General features: G+C 46.4%; 1 protein-coding gene and 1 pseudogene across 2 annotated transcripts in view; both read left to right on the top strand.

Annotated features, from left to right (window-relative positions):
• Tbc1d8 (TBC1 domain family member 8) overlaps positions 1 to 13,390 on the top strand; it is a 109,874-nt gene that overhangs the window by 56,646 nt on the left and 39,838 nt on the right. For both annotated transcript variants that reach the window (XM_040729234.1, XM_040729232.1), the window contains exon 3: positions 12,020 to 12,138. In XM_040729234.1, the coding sequence (XP_040585168.1) occupies positions 12,020 to 12,138 (119 nt within the window). The remainder of the gene's footprint in view (positions 1 to 12,019; positions 12,139 to 13,390) is intronic.
• Positions 3,930 to 8,042, top strand: LOC121133258 (annotated as a pseudogene).

Genomic DNA, 13,390 nt, shown 5'->3' with positions numbered 1-13,390 from the left:
CACATGCCGTCCGGGGCGTGTTGTGAGTTAAACAGGTGAACCTCAGAAGGCAGAAGTTATAGTTCTTAAGAAAATGTTTTGCTAAGCTTGGTGGCACAGGCCTGTAATCTCAGCTATTCCTGAGTTGAAGCAGGAGGATTGCACGTTCAGGACCTTCCTGGGCAATATAGGTAGAGTCCTGCCTCAACATACAGAGTCCGAAACTCTCATTGGGCCACACGCTCCTTCAAAAAGATTGGGGATTGGAAATAGGGATGAGGGTCAATAACTTTGGGAAGGAAAAAGAAAGCCCAAACTGAAAAAGGGCTGGGCATATAACTCGGCATGTATCCCTTGCCTAGCATGCATGAGGCTGCAGGTGCTCTGTCTAGAAAAAAAAATGCTGGAGGACGTTGGTAGCAGAGTTTGCTATCATAACCTTTTCCTGTGGTGGGAGCAGGGGAGCTACCCCAGGCCCTGGCACATGCTAAGCCAGCATCACACCGCTGAGCTGCATTGCCCCCAGGGCTGTTTATAAGGGTGTGCTTCAGGGGCGCTGCTTTTAGTGACCGCCACTGACCCTTCAGACCTGTCATTGTTCCAGGCTGAAACGCCGCCCAAATGAGACCATTACTTTTGCGCCTCTGGCCACCACCATCCTATTGTCATCTCTGAATCTGACTCAGATCTCATTGGTGGAATCATGCACAATTTATCCTCTTGTTACTGGCTTGTAGTGTCTTCTTGGTGCATTCAAGTCATCACGTGTCAGAATTTCCTTTTTAAAAGGCTGGATGATAATCCCACATATGGCAGTCTGTTTTCGGCATTAGACATCTGACAGTTGGCACATGAGTGGGGTAAGGACACAGGGCATGGAATGAGGAGGGCAGAGTACCAGGGCTGCTCCCTAGTCAGGTGGAGAGGGACAGGTTACAGCAATGCCTCTCAACCTTCCGAATGCTGTGACCCTTTAACACGGTTCCTCGTGTTGCGGTGACCCCCCAATCATAAAATTATCTTTTGTTGCAACTTCATAGCTGTAATTTTGCTACTGTTATGAATGATAATGTAAATATCTGATATGTGACCCCTCAAGGGGGTTGCAATCTGCAGGTTGAGAACTGCTGAGTTAGAAGGTCTGGGCCTTGCTGAATGGATCCCTATGCCATGGCAAGGTTTGGGGCCCTCCCTGTAAGTGTCTAGAGGTCTCAGCCGTGTCCTGCACTTGGCAAGTCTGGGCCATCCTGGCTGTTCTTATCCCCACGTGGCACACCGGGTAATTTTCAGTGGTCCTCAGTGCTGCAAATTGCAGCATTGCTGCCATGCACATCTTATTCATCAGCGTGGCTTTGAACACTGGTGAGGCGTTGTCTACATTGGGTTTCTAGGAAGCACACACACACGAATAGGAAAGAGCTGCAGGGCTCTGAGTTATCTGGTTAGAATCATTTTTAAAAGATGTATTTATTACATATACACTCTTCTGCCTGCATGTCAGAAGATTGCACCAGATCTCATTACAGATGGCTGTGAGCCATCATGTGGTTGCTGGGAATTGAACTCAGGACCTCTGGAAGAGCAGTCAGTGCTCTTAACCTCTGAGCCATCTCTCCAGCCTCTAGAATCATTTTTCAAGCATCAAGTTGCTTATGCAATAAGTTGACTCCTTTTCTTGTCAGCTGAGGCCTAGTAAGGAGTGTCTTCCCTAGTTCCTGGAAGAAGGCATCCTAGAGTCAGTGAGAGGTGGCTGCAGAGCTCTTCTCAGGGGCATCTTTGGCCTTGTACCGAAGGACTTTCAACAATTCCCTGACTTCCCAGACCTTAATTTAGACTCATACTGGCCTGAGGAGTTCACAGGTGCCTAAGTGCAGAGAAGTCGGTAGGTGCATAAATGAAGAAGAGTCTCCCCACTTGCTTGCTCCGTGGGGTTGAATGCAGTGAAGGAGGATCAGGCAGGGTCAGGAGCATACTTTCCATGGGCGTGCACAATGGGCAGGCAGGGTCTGGATGCGCAGCTGGGTGAGCAGAAGCATGGTCTCTGGGAGAGGGTGTGTGTGCACTGAGCCTTAATGTCCACAGGTTCCGTACCTGCAGATTCAACCAACGTGGAACAAACCAGCAAACTATAAACAACAAAACAACAACGACAAAACCCTTACATCTCTACTGGACACGGACAGACTTCTTGGTGTCCCATGAACAAATATGCTATGAAAATTCTGTATCATTTGTATTAAGCAGTGTATAGAATCTAGAGATGACTTAAGGTATTTGGGAAGTGTGTGTAAGTGCAAATACTAAACCGTCTTAGATAAGGAACTTGAGCAGCCCTGTACTCTGGTGTCTTTGGGAGACTGTGGACCCAGCCCCGCCCTGCAGATACAGAGGAACTGCTGTAGTTTGAAGAACACTTAGTGGTTTAGATTTGGAAAATGGAAACAGGCATCTTTTTGAAAACTTCCAAGATCAGTAAAGGAAAAGTACAAAATATTTGCTAACCGAAACATGGTGCATGTTTTTAAAAGTTAGGAGCCATAGGATCTAAGCCTCTCCATTAAGCTCCTTTATTTCCCCCCATTCGTTCCTCTCAGTAGCATGCTAGAGGCAACACACCCTACTCTGGAGGGGGGAAGGTGCAGAGCATAGGAAGCCGGCCGCTTGCCAGGGTCACCAGGCCCCGGGGTGCTAGCGGGCAACTTAGCTGCAGGCTCTGACAGAATGTACGTTCATAGTGTTCTTTCTGACGCACGCTCTCTTATCCGTGCCCTTGACCGTGGCTGGTGTTTTGCTTTCTTGTATTCTGCCTCACTGTTTGCTTTGTCTTTGTGGAGTGGATTTTATTAAGGGGAGGAAATGTTCCCGGGTGGACCAGATTAGTGTCTTCCTGAACTTCATGCCAAGGTGGCAAATGACGTGCCAGCTTGTTCCCTCTGAGGTGCTTCAAGGAACATCTGGGAGGCAGCCCAGTGGGAGGAAAGTGTGAACTTTCTGGGTTTACACTCCCTCCCTCCGAGGTCAGGGTTGTTACACTGGTTTTCAGTAGCTCAGCATTTCCTTGGAACAACACCAGCTGGAATTTTCCAAATGGGGCTCACCTTTAGAAGTGGAAGAAGGGTGCCTATTAACGTTTGTTCCTTTGTCATGGAGAATCTGTCGTTAGGCTATTATTGTATTTTTTTTAAGTAATTTTGCTTATGCACACATTTTCCTTGAAAGACTGCATTCTTCCTTTTGTGATGTGTGTTGCTGGTGGGCGTTTTAAAAGCAAGTGAATGCTAAGACCGACTTTTAGATCTATTATGTTTTGAGGCTAAAAGCGGGGTTTAAAAAAAAATCTCTCTGGAGTTGAATGTGTTGGTACATGCCTGTAGTCCCAGCTACTCAAGAGACTGAGGCAGGAGGGTTATTTGACTCCATGAATTTGAGACCAGCCTGGACCATCTAAGGAGAACAAACAAACAGACAAAGGCAAATTAAAAACTGAATCCTAAAATCAAAGGTTACCTGGCTTCCAGGTGGATCAACTTGTCAACAGAAATCACCTGTTGGGTGCTCTAAGATAGATGAAGAGGTGCTGAGACAGGGGATCACAGAAAGATAATCCTTGTAACTATTAGGTAACCCCTTAGTCATCAGAAAAGGGCATCATGGGAGCTACTGACCTCCTGGTGTTGTTGATGTCCTGAGGGCTCTTTCCTCTTTCTCTTTTTACTAGACTCCCTGGGGGGTAGTGAGTTCTTCTACAGTGTGTGTGTGTGTGTCCTGCTAGTTTCAGTGATGCCCAGACAGGTCAGCTGAGTGGCTGTTTCTCTGTCTTCTCTGCCATGATCGAGCATCTATTACAGTGTGGTTCTCAGCATGTGGGTGGTGACCCCTCCTTGAGGGTGTCAAATGACCCTTTCACATGGGTCACCTAAGTCCACCAGAAAACACAGATGTTTACATTACTACTCACAACAGCAAAACTACAGCTATGAAGTAGAAAAAGATAGTTTTGTGGTTGGGGGGTCACCACAACATGAGGAACTATATTAAAGGGCTGCAGCATTAGGGAGGTTGAGAATGACTTATCTAACATATCTGAATTACTTGGGGCTGACAGTGATTTTGTTTTAAAAACTACAGGCTGCCAGGTGATGGTGGCAGTGCACGCCTTTAATCCCAGCACTTGGGAGACAGAAGCAGGTGGATCTCTATGAGTTTGGGACCAGTCTGGCCTACAGAGTGAGTTCCAAGTCAGTCAGGGCTACTGTGACCTAATCTTCCTGTTTCATGTAAAGTGGAGAATCAAAATTTTTGGTTTAGTCTCCCCACTTTTAGAGGAATCATACTTAGTAGGTCTGCATGCGTGTCTGTCCTTGGCCATGCATTGTCTGCATGTCTTCCTCTTTGTGGTGGCAGGCTGGTGAGATTTCATGATAACTTTCCTTGGGTGTTTTAAGTATATTTGACTATACTTTCAAATCACCTACCCCTTTTTCCCTACAATTTTTACTTTCATCCAGCGTGCCTGTCCTTTAAATGATTGTATTTCGTGTTTAGTTGTGGGCAGGCCTTGAGGCCTACCTTCCTCTACCTTGTGAACGAACGTCTGGACTTCATTGCTGGTAGCTGCTTCCATCTGGCGCCTGTCTGCTGCCTGTGGTCTGTGCCTCCTCTGCCTCTCTCTCTCCTGATAGGTTTGTTACTCGCCTGCTGCCAGTCTGCTCCACCTCATCTATCCCTGCTTCTGTGATGAGCGTCTGGGTTGATTCAATGATGGAGTCATTTTTTGAATTAGAAATTAATATCTTTGGCTTTTGGTACCTGAGATTGACTTTGTCCGATTTCACATATTATAGACATTTTTAAAAGACCTATTTGTAAAAAGGGATTGTGGGAGAAAGGTTTCTTCCTTTCCTCTGGCGGCAGCCATCAGGTAGGCAGGCTAGCCAAGATGGGTGCGTACAAGTACATCCAGGAGCTGTGGAGGAAGAAGCAGTCTGACGTGATGCACTTCCTGCTGAGGGTCCACTGCTGGCAGTACCACCAGCTCTCGGCGCTGCACAGGGCTCCCCGCCCCACCCGGCCTGATAAAGCCTGAAGGCCGGGCTACAAGGCCAACCAAGATTATGTCATATACAGGATTCGTGTCTGCCGTGGTGGCCGCAAACGCCCAGTTCCTAAGGGTGCAACTTACGGCAAGCCTGTCCATCATGGTGTTAACCAGCTGAAGTTTGCCCGAAACCTTCAGTAAGTTGCTGAGGAGAGAGCTGGATGTCATTGTGGGGCTTTGAGAGTCCTGAATTTTTACTGGGTTGGTGAAGATTCCACATGTAAGTTTTTTGAGGTTATCCTCATTGATCCATTCCATAAAGCTATCAGAAGGAACCCTGACACCCAGTGGGTCACCAAACCAGTCTACAAGCACAGAGAGACGTGTGGGCTGACATCTGCTTGCTGCAAGAGCCCTGGCCTCGGAAAGGGCCACAAGTTCCACCACACTATTGTGGCTCTCGCCGTGCAGCCTGGAGAAGGCGCAATACTCTGCAGCTCCACCGTTACTGCTAATATACATGATGTTTGTAAAAGTCACACCCAATAAACAATTTAGGACAAAAAAACAAAGATCTGTTTGTTTGTGTGTATGTATGAGTGCTCTACTTTGTGCGTGCCTGCAAGACAGAAGAGGGCATCAGATTCCATTATAGATGGTTATGAGCCACGGTGTGGGTGCTGGGAATTGAACCTGCACCCTCTGGACCGAGCCATCTTGGTAGCCCCTGTTGTAAGTATTTTTTAACGATTTTTATTTCTTCTGAGGGAAAAGGATAAGAAACTTATATCCAGGATATCTAACAATGTTCCTGTAAAGAATAATTGCTTTAGACTTACAGGTTAGGTCTGGTAGTGTCTGCTTTTAGTATGTGGGTTTTCCAAAAATAAATGTTTTTCTTTTGGTGCAACAGTGATCTCCTATTTGTTATTTGTTAGGGCTTTAAAAATTTTTAAACATTAAATGCCCTGTGTCGCTGACATGGTTAGCTGATTCTGCCACCTTCACATAACCCAGAGTCACTTAGGAAGAGGGAAGCTCAGCTCAGCTAGCCTCCATCAGACTGCGGCATGTGCGTAAAGACATTTTCTTAATTGCTAATTGATATAGAAGGGCCTAGCCCAGTGAGAGTGGTACCACCCCTAGGCAGGTGTGCCCGGGACATCTAAGAAAGGTAACTGAGCTAGCCAGAGGGAGAAAGCCAGTAGGCAGCTTGTGCTTCAGTCCCCCCTGGAGTTCCTGTCTTGGCCACCCTTGATAATGGACTGCAACCTGTAAGCTAAATAAACCCTTTCTTTCCCAAAATTGGTTTTATCACAGCAACAGAAACCAAACTAGAACAGTAGCCAAGGCTGACCTTTAATTTCTGACCCTCATGCTTCTACCTCCCAAGTGCCGGCACTAAGGGCGTGCAGCACCGTGCTTGGTGCAGGAGGCTGAACCTTGGGCCCTGAGCATGCTAGGCAGGCGACCCCGCTGTACTTCTAGCCCTTTACCCCATTTGTAATGTGTTCTGGGAATGCTTTGTGCCTGTGTCATTCTGCGTTAAAAAAGTGGTGAGTGACAGGAGAATGCAGCCCCTTGCCTGCCCCACGCTTTCCAGCCCCTCTGTAGTCCACATGCCTTTCAGCAGTACATGATTAGTGTGTAGTGACTAGAGAAATGGTTTGCTAGTCGATAGGAACAGATCGGAACTATGAACACAGTGCCCATTTCATAGTACATTGGGATTTGGGAGGCTGGGAGAGACACAGGAGCCAGTTGACTGTTATTAGGTAGAGAGAAACGGTTACTGTTTTAAAAACCAAAGCTTAGACCCAGTTACGTAAGGCTGTGTTTGAGCAGAAGCTGTAGGTGTAGACAATGTGATGCTTGTTTTATTCCCTGAGGATACCCTAGAGGAAAGCCAGGGAGAATAACTACCCTCCACTGCTCTTAGCTTCCGTCCGCTGTGATGGCACAGGAGACTGGGCCCCCAGAGTCACGAGCATGGCTTTCAACAGTCGATGTTTAGTGTATGGTGAAGAGAGAAATGTTTTGCTAGTTCATAGGGACAGATTTGAACTGTGGACACACAGTTCATAGTTAGCTTTTTTCTTAACTTTTTTACTACTTGTCTAGAAGATGATAATAATATCCACCGTATGGCATTTCTATGGAGTGATTTTAAAGATACAGCATGCCTAACTAAGTGCCTAAACTGTGCTAGGCATTCAAGAATGGCCTCGGCCAGCCGCCTCTGCTGGTCCCTGTGTAGACTTGGTTGTAACCTGAGTTGTCACTGCTTTGTTTTCTGACCTTTGTTTAGGTTTCTAGTACTGAATCTCTACAACTGATTTTTACAATGGACTTAAAATTTTCTTGGAAAACGGAGTCTTTTTCTTCAGAATGAGACAGCAGTAAAAATTTGGCTGGTCAGCATTTGTCACAGTTCACATTTACTAGTTTAGTCTTTTACAGCTGCTGTAACAAACTCTCATAGACTTGACCAGGACCTTAAACAATAGAATTTTGTTTTCTTTCAGTTCCAGAGACTGCAAGTCCATGGTTATGGTACAGCTGTGCTATTTCAATACGGCCTTTCTCCTTGGCTTGTAGATGACATCTTCTTGCTGTATCCTCCCATGGCCTTTCCTTGGCACACGAACATCTCTGGTGTCTTATGATATGATGCCAGTCCTGCTGGTTGGGGGCTCCACTCTGTCCCCTCATTAACTTAATTACTCCTGAAAAGCTGTTTCTTGAAATATAGTCTTGGCACATGGACATCTGCATATGAATTTGGGGAGACACCTTCAGGCGTTGATGGCAGTCCTCTATTGTTTTTGAAAGGATACAGCAGGAAGGGTGAACTATTTCAATAATTATGCCAGATGTTTCCAAACCATGGTCTGTTTGCTGCATATGGCCATGATATCTAGGAATGTGGCCCACACAAAATCATAAACGTAAAACATTTTGAGATTTTTTTTGTGGCTTTCTGTTGATAACTCAATTGCACTTTAAAAAAATATTAAGGCTGGAGAGATGGCTCAGCAAAGGAACCTGCTCTCCCAGAGGACCCTGGTTCAATTCCCAGCACCCCCATGGCAGCACACAACTGTCTATAAACTCCAGTTTCAAGGGACCTGACAGCTTCACACAGATATACATGCAGGCAATACCCCGATGCACATAAAATAAAAATAAATTATTTAAAAATATATTTATATATTTTTATTTGTATAGGTGCACTCATGTTCCAGAGTGTGTGGAAGTCAGTGTTCCCTCCTCCCACCACAGAGATTAAACTAAGGTCGTTAGGCTTAGCAGCAAGCTCCTGGGCCTACTGAGCCATCTTGTTGGCCTCTCATTACATAGAGTGTGAAGTTGGTAAATGAGAACCTCAGTGTTGCATAGGTTGGATGCGGCCGTGCTTCCTTTTACCTTCTGACCTCTGTAACAGATGGAAAACTTTCTTATTTCTATCTTCTTTAGCATTCTCAAAGTATCAGTGCAATGCAGCGAATTTTCAAACGGAACATGTTCCGCAGACAGGAATGTATGTATGCGTGCGTGTAACTCACAACTAATCCCCAGGTCAGTGACTACTCTTGCTGGGAGGTGTGCAGTCCATTTTGAGTTCGGGCTTCTTTGTTTGCTTGAATTCTTGAGAAGCCACTGCAGCAGTGCAGGCTCAGATCTGTGCTATGTGACAGGAGCTGAGGTGACCTTTTCCTGTCTGTCATCTAGGGCCATGGACCTGCATCAGCTTGCTTTGCTCTATGGTGCCTTGTAACCCATCCTGAGGCTTCTCTGCAGAGGAAATTCAGTTCGGAACATTTCCTTGCCATTTTGGCAACTTTTGTAGGAAACAGACCCTGGGTGGAAATGTTTCCTCGCTCCGATTGTCTGTGCCGGGAGATCTCGCAGAGATCTGCCTGCCTCAGCCTCTCAAGTGCTGGGATTAAAGGTGTCATTTTTAAAAATATTTTTATTTTAAGTGTATGGGTATTTTGCTTGTATTTATGGCTGTATACTACGCGTGTGCCAGGGGTCCACGGAGATTAGAAGAGTCAGATCACCTGGAACTGTGGTTGCAGACAGTTGAGAGCCATCCTGTATGCACTGGGAATTGAACCCTGGCCTCTAGAACAGCCTGTGCTCTTGACCACTGAGCCATCTCCCTAGCTTCTGTCTCAACTCTTAACTCCACAGTGATATATTGGGGTTGGAAGTTGATTATAGTTCTATTCACGTTATCTAAATTGTTAATTGAAGCTGTTAGTAGTTAAGTCTTAGCTCCTGGGAGCCCTGATAATATGATAATGAAAATCTGTAACCCTGTATCCCAGAGGCCGGAGAGACGGTTCAGCAGCTGAGAGCGATAACCTGAATTTGGTTCCCAGCACCTATGTTTGACAGTTTACAGATGCCTGTAACTTCAGTTTTAGGTGATCAGACACCCTCTTCTGGGCTCCATGGTCAATTGCACTCAGTGTACACAGAATCCAATGTTTAAAACAAACAAATGAAACATCTCCTGTATCCCTGTATCTGGGAAGATGCATGAAGATGGGATTGCAGGAAGAACCTGAACAGACAGCTCTTAGCACACAGGGACCGTGCAAGTGATATAAAGAGGATCCCATCATGCACTCCAAGTGTGGTTTGCTTTTCATTTGACATGTGACCCAGGACAAACATTTGAGCCTCCATTTCCCTTTTCTGTCTTGAATACAGGTCAGCAGCTCTCTTCTCTCCTCTTGCCTGTTCCTCCCACTGTTTCATTTTTTTACGAATGAGGAAGTACTTCTGAAAAAAAAAACCATAGCAGAACACTGAAGGCTGATAAAGATGGTTCCTCATCAGTTTCTTCTTCTTTTGTTTGCTGCTTGGTTTCCTTATGATGGTGCATAAAGGCCTGCCGTCTCCAGCTCTGTGCAGGCTCACGGGCTGTGGGAGGGAGAACTAGCTTTGTAAAGTGACTCTCCAGATGCCAAGGTGCCCTTCTAGTTACTGTCACACAACTGCAGTCGGGCACTGAGGGGACACTGGCATTCAGGTCAGAAGCAGGCAAACCGCCTGAGCCACGTCAGCCCATGGTGCGCCACAGCCAAGTGGGTGCTCGGTGACGGAAGTTCAGGTAGCGAAAGGTCAGAGCAGGGAGAGACAAGGGTGAGTGAGACGGATGGGCCCGCGGAGCTGAACTTGGGTAGATGTACGGAGAGATATGGGAACTCAGAAGGCCTAGGGACTCCTGGACAGCCCAGGAACCCCGAAGAGTAAGGGAGGAAAGCAGACAACAAGGAGAGCCGCTTGACCCAGGGCTAACTCTTTGTAAGCCCCAAATGAACCACCTGCGGAGGTGCCGCAAGGTCAGGGGTCATGAGCCGCAGGTGTAGGAACCAAGCTGGAACCAGTGAATAGAAGCACTGGGCTGAGAACCACATGGATGGCTCCTCTGTGCTGAGAAGACTGGAATTAGTGAGGACACTAGTATACTCCTCTCAGTGGCCACAAGGGATTGGGTACTTTGTGTTGTTAGCTCTTGCTTTTCCTTAGGAAGTATTCGCTCAGGTCTATCCTAACTGCCCACTGACAACAGCAGTCTAATTTAACATGTGGTCTTCGTTTCCACAGGCCCAAATCCCAAGTCCGGATCGAGCCCTCTGTCGCTTTACTGCATGCAGTGTTCGTTGATCCTTCATCCAAAACGCTCCGGACTCAAGTGTTTGGATTCTTTCGCCTTGTAGAATACTTGTACAGACACAATATTGTGGGGATGGGGCCTTGGCCCAGGCATGAAGCTCACGTGCCTTCTCCCCACAGTCTGCCCTTTTCTCATACTGCATTTTTAAAACTTGTGCATGAAGAAAGTGGGAATATCTAGCCATCAGACATCAGGCAGATGTGGGATTTTACACTTGCGACATCATGCCACAATTCAGACGTGGGGCCTTTCTGATTAGCGGTTTTGGATGAAGGATACTAATATGTATTTCCAAGATTTTTGGGTGCAGTTATATTCAGGGAGAAGGCGGCTTCGAGTAACAGAGAGAAAGGAAATTCTTTTTTTTTTCAGCCAAACACCTGCTTCAGGATAAATAGTTACTTTCTGCTGACCCTTTCTTATATGTGACTGCACTGTGGTTCTGTAGTTTCTCTGGGTTTATGGGCTTGGTCTTTTCCCATCTTGGAAATGTGACAGAAAAAAAAAAAAACATTTCTGCTCAGTGCCATAGCTGAACATCTGCTCAGAGTAGAGGCTGGACACAGTCCCCATGCCAGGTGTCCGTCTTCCAGAGGAGAAGGAGTATAAGGATCCTGGAGAAGAAAGAGGAGGCTAACACATCCACGCTTTTGTTAACAGTGTTGATTAATGCTTTGGTAGAATAGTGAGAATTGTAATTGCCTTGAAAAGAAATTAACTGATGGATTGCGTATGCTTTCATGCTTTTGTGTGTTTTTTTAAAAATAACATGCACTGTAAGAATTCTCTATGTATCTGAGGGATATTGCTGTAAATGTCACCAGACATGTATCTATAGATGGATTTCTCCTGGCTGGGTCAAGCTCTGCTGCTTTCAACTGGTAACATCCTTGTATAGTCAACAGGGCTTTGCAGCAGGGTCTTCTGCTGTGAATTTGGGTACCCATGTGAGCCAGTGGCCAGGGAGTCTGCTGTCTGGGGCATGTTCTGTGTTGGGATAGCTGTGGAGTTACCAACATCTCTGTCACTGCAGTGAGGTGGAGCTCAGTGACCATCGTCAAAGCAGGCAAGATGGCCACAGCACTTCTAAGAGTGACCCTCTGGGTCAGCAGGCCTGCCTTGTGGTGGTGGGATTAGTCCCTGCAGATGCCTACCCTGCAGCAGGAGACTCTGGTTTTACTGGAGGGGCCTGTTCTACGGCAGGCTCCCTGACCATGATGTAAGACACATGTAGACTCACATGGCAGGAATTGGAAAATGAGTTCATGTTGTAGTTCTGGTTCCTGATGTGGGTGTCTGTCCGAATCCAGGTGCAACGCTGGAGGAGATCAACCAGCACTGGGACTGGCTGGAGCAGAACCTGCTGCACACCTTGTCAGTCTTTGACAACAAAGACGACATCGCCAGCTTTGTCAAAGGGAAGGTGAAGGTAGGCTGGATTTTTACGCTTCTCACCATCTGCTGGTTCCTCCCCAGGGCCTTGAACTCTGCAGCTTCTTGACAGCCTCCACACTTTGGCTATTTTTTTTTTGTCATATCACATACAGAAAAAGGAGTTTGATTTACTGCTCATTGTGTAAAGTCAAGTCCAGCAAAATAACACCCAACATTTTAAAAATTCACCCTGTGACCTGGTTTCTGTTTCAGAAGTTTGGGATTCTGTTCACCTTAGGAAAGCATGAAGCTACTTTGTTGTTGGTTTTTTGTTTTGCTGTGCAATGTGTTATTTGAATCTGTGAATAGTTTGCAGCGGGTGACATCATGTCTGTCTAGTGGGACCTGGGGCTTTCCTCTTACTAATAGTGTGCTTATTTTTCAACACTTCAACTACATGGAATTAAAGCCAGTGAGGAATTAAAGACAGGGAAGGAATATCCAGAGGAGCATTTGCTGTTGTCTCCTGTGCGGTATCATCTTACACAGCTGGTCTCTTTGCAGGGTTATGAAGGCTAACATCAGGTCTGGAGAGCCTCTGGGCCAGGAGAGGCCCCGTTAAATTTCACACTGCTTTCCTCCCTTAGGGTAAAGACCACCCATTTTCTTTTTAAAAGCAAGGAGCTGTGATACTTCAAATGTTCTATTAGTAAATAGTGTCAGAGGGAGTCTTCATTTACTTACTTACTTGCTATTTATTTATTTATTTATTATTTTTGGGTATTTCAATACAGGGTTTCTCTGTGTAGCCCTGGCTGTTCTGGAACTCTCTCTGTAGACCAGACTGTCCTTGAACTCAGAGAACTGCCCTCCTGAGTGCTGAGATTAAAGGCAGGCACCGCCACCACCACTCTGCTGGGAGACTTAATTTAGAAAGGGAGTATATAAGTGCTTTTGGGAGGCCGAGGGGCTGAAGGCCTGCGTAGGCTGCATAGCATGACTTTGTCTCAAATTGCATTCAAAAACAAAACGGAAGTCCCCTGTCCTAGGGACTGAGGTGTACTTGTGGGATCAAAGCAAGCATGTGGTAGCACATGACATTCATGCCAGCATCCTGGAGGCAGAGGCAGGTGGGTGTCTGTGAGCGCTAGGCCAAGCGGAGCTATACTGTAGTGAGGAATACACCAAGAAAATACAAACAGAGGCCACTGAAGCCAGAACAGCCATGTTGTCTGGCATCCTCTGGTAGATCCCATCCCCCCAAGCTAGGGAGTCAGGGTGGATCTCGGCAGCTGTCCTGAACTCTC

The sequence above is a fragment of the Mesocricetus auratus genome, unplaced genomic scaffold (genome assembly GCF_017639785.1).
Source record: "Mesocricetus auratus isolate SY011 unplaced genomic scaffold, BCM_Maur_2.0 Super-Scaffold_100021, whole genome shotgun sequence".
Lineage (NCBI taxonomy): Eukaryota > Metazoa > Chordata > Mammalia > Rodentia > Cricetidae > Mesocricetus > Mesocricetus auratus.
Note: the sequence above shows the minus strand (reverse complement) of the source record. Positions and strands in the feature narration are given on the sequence as shown.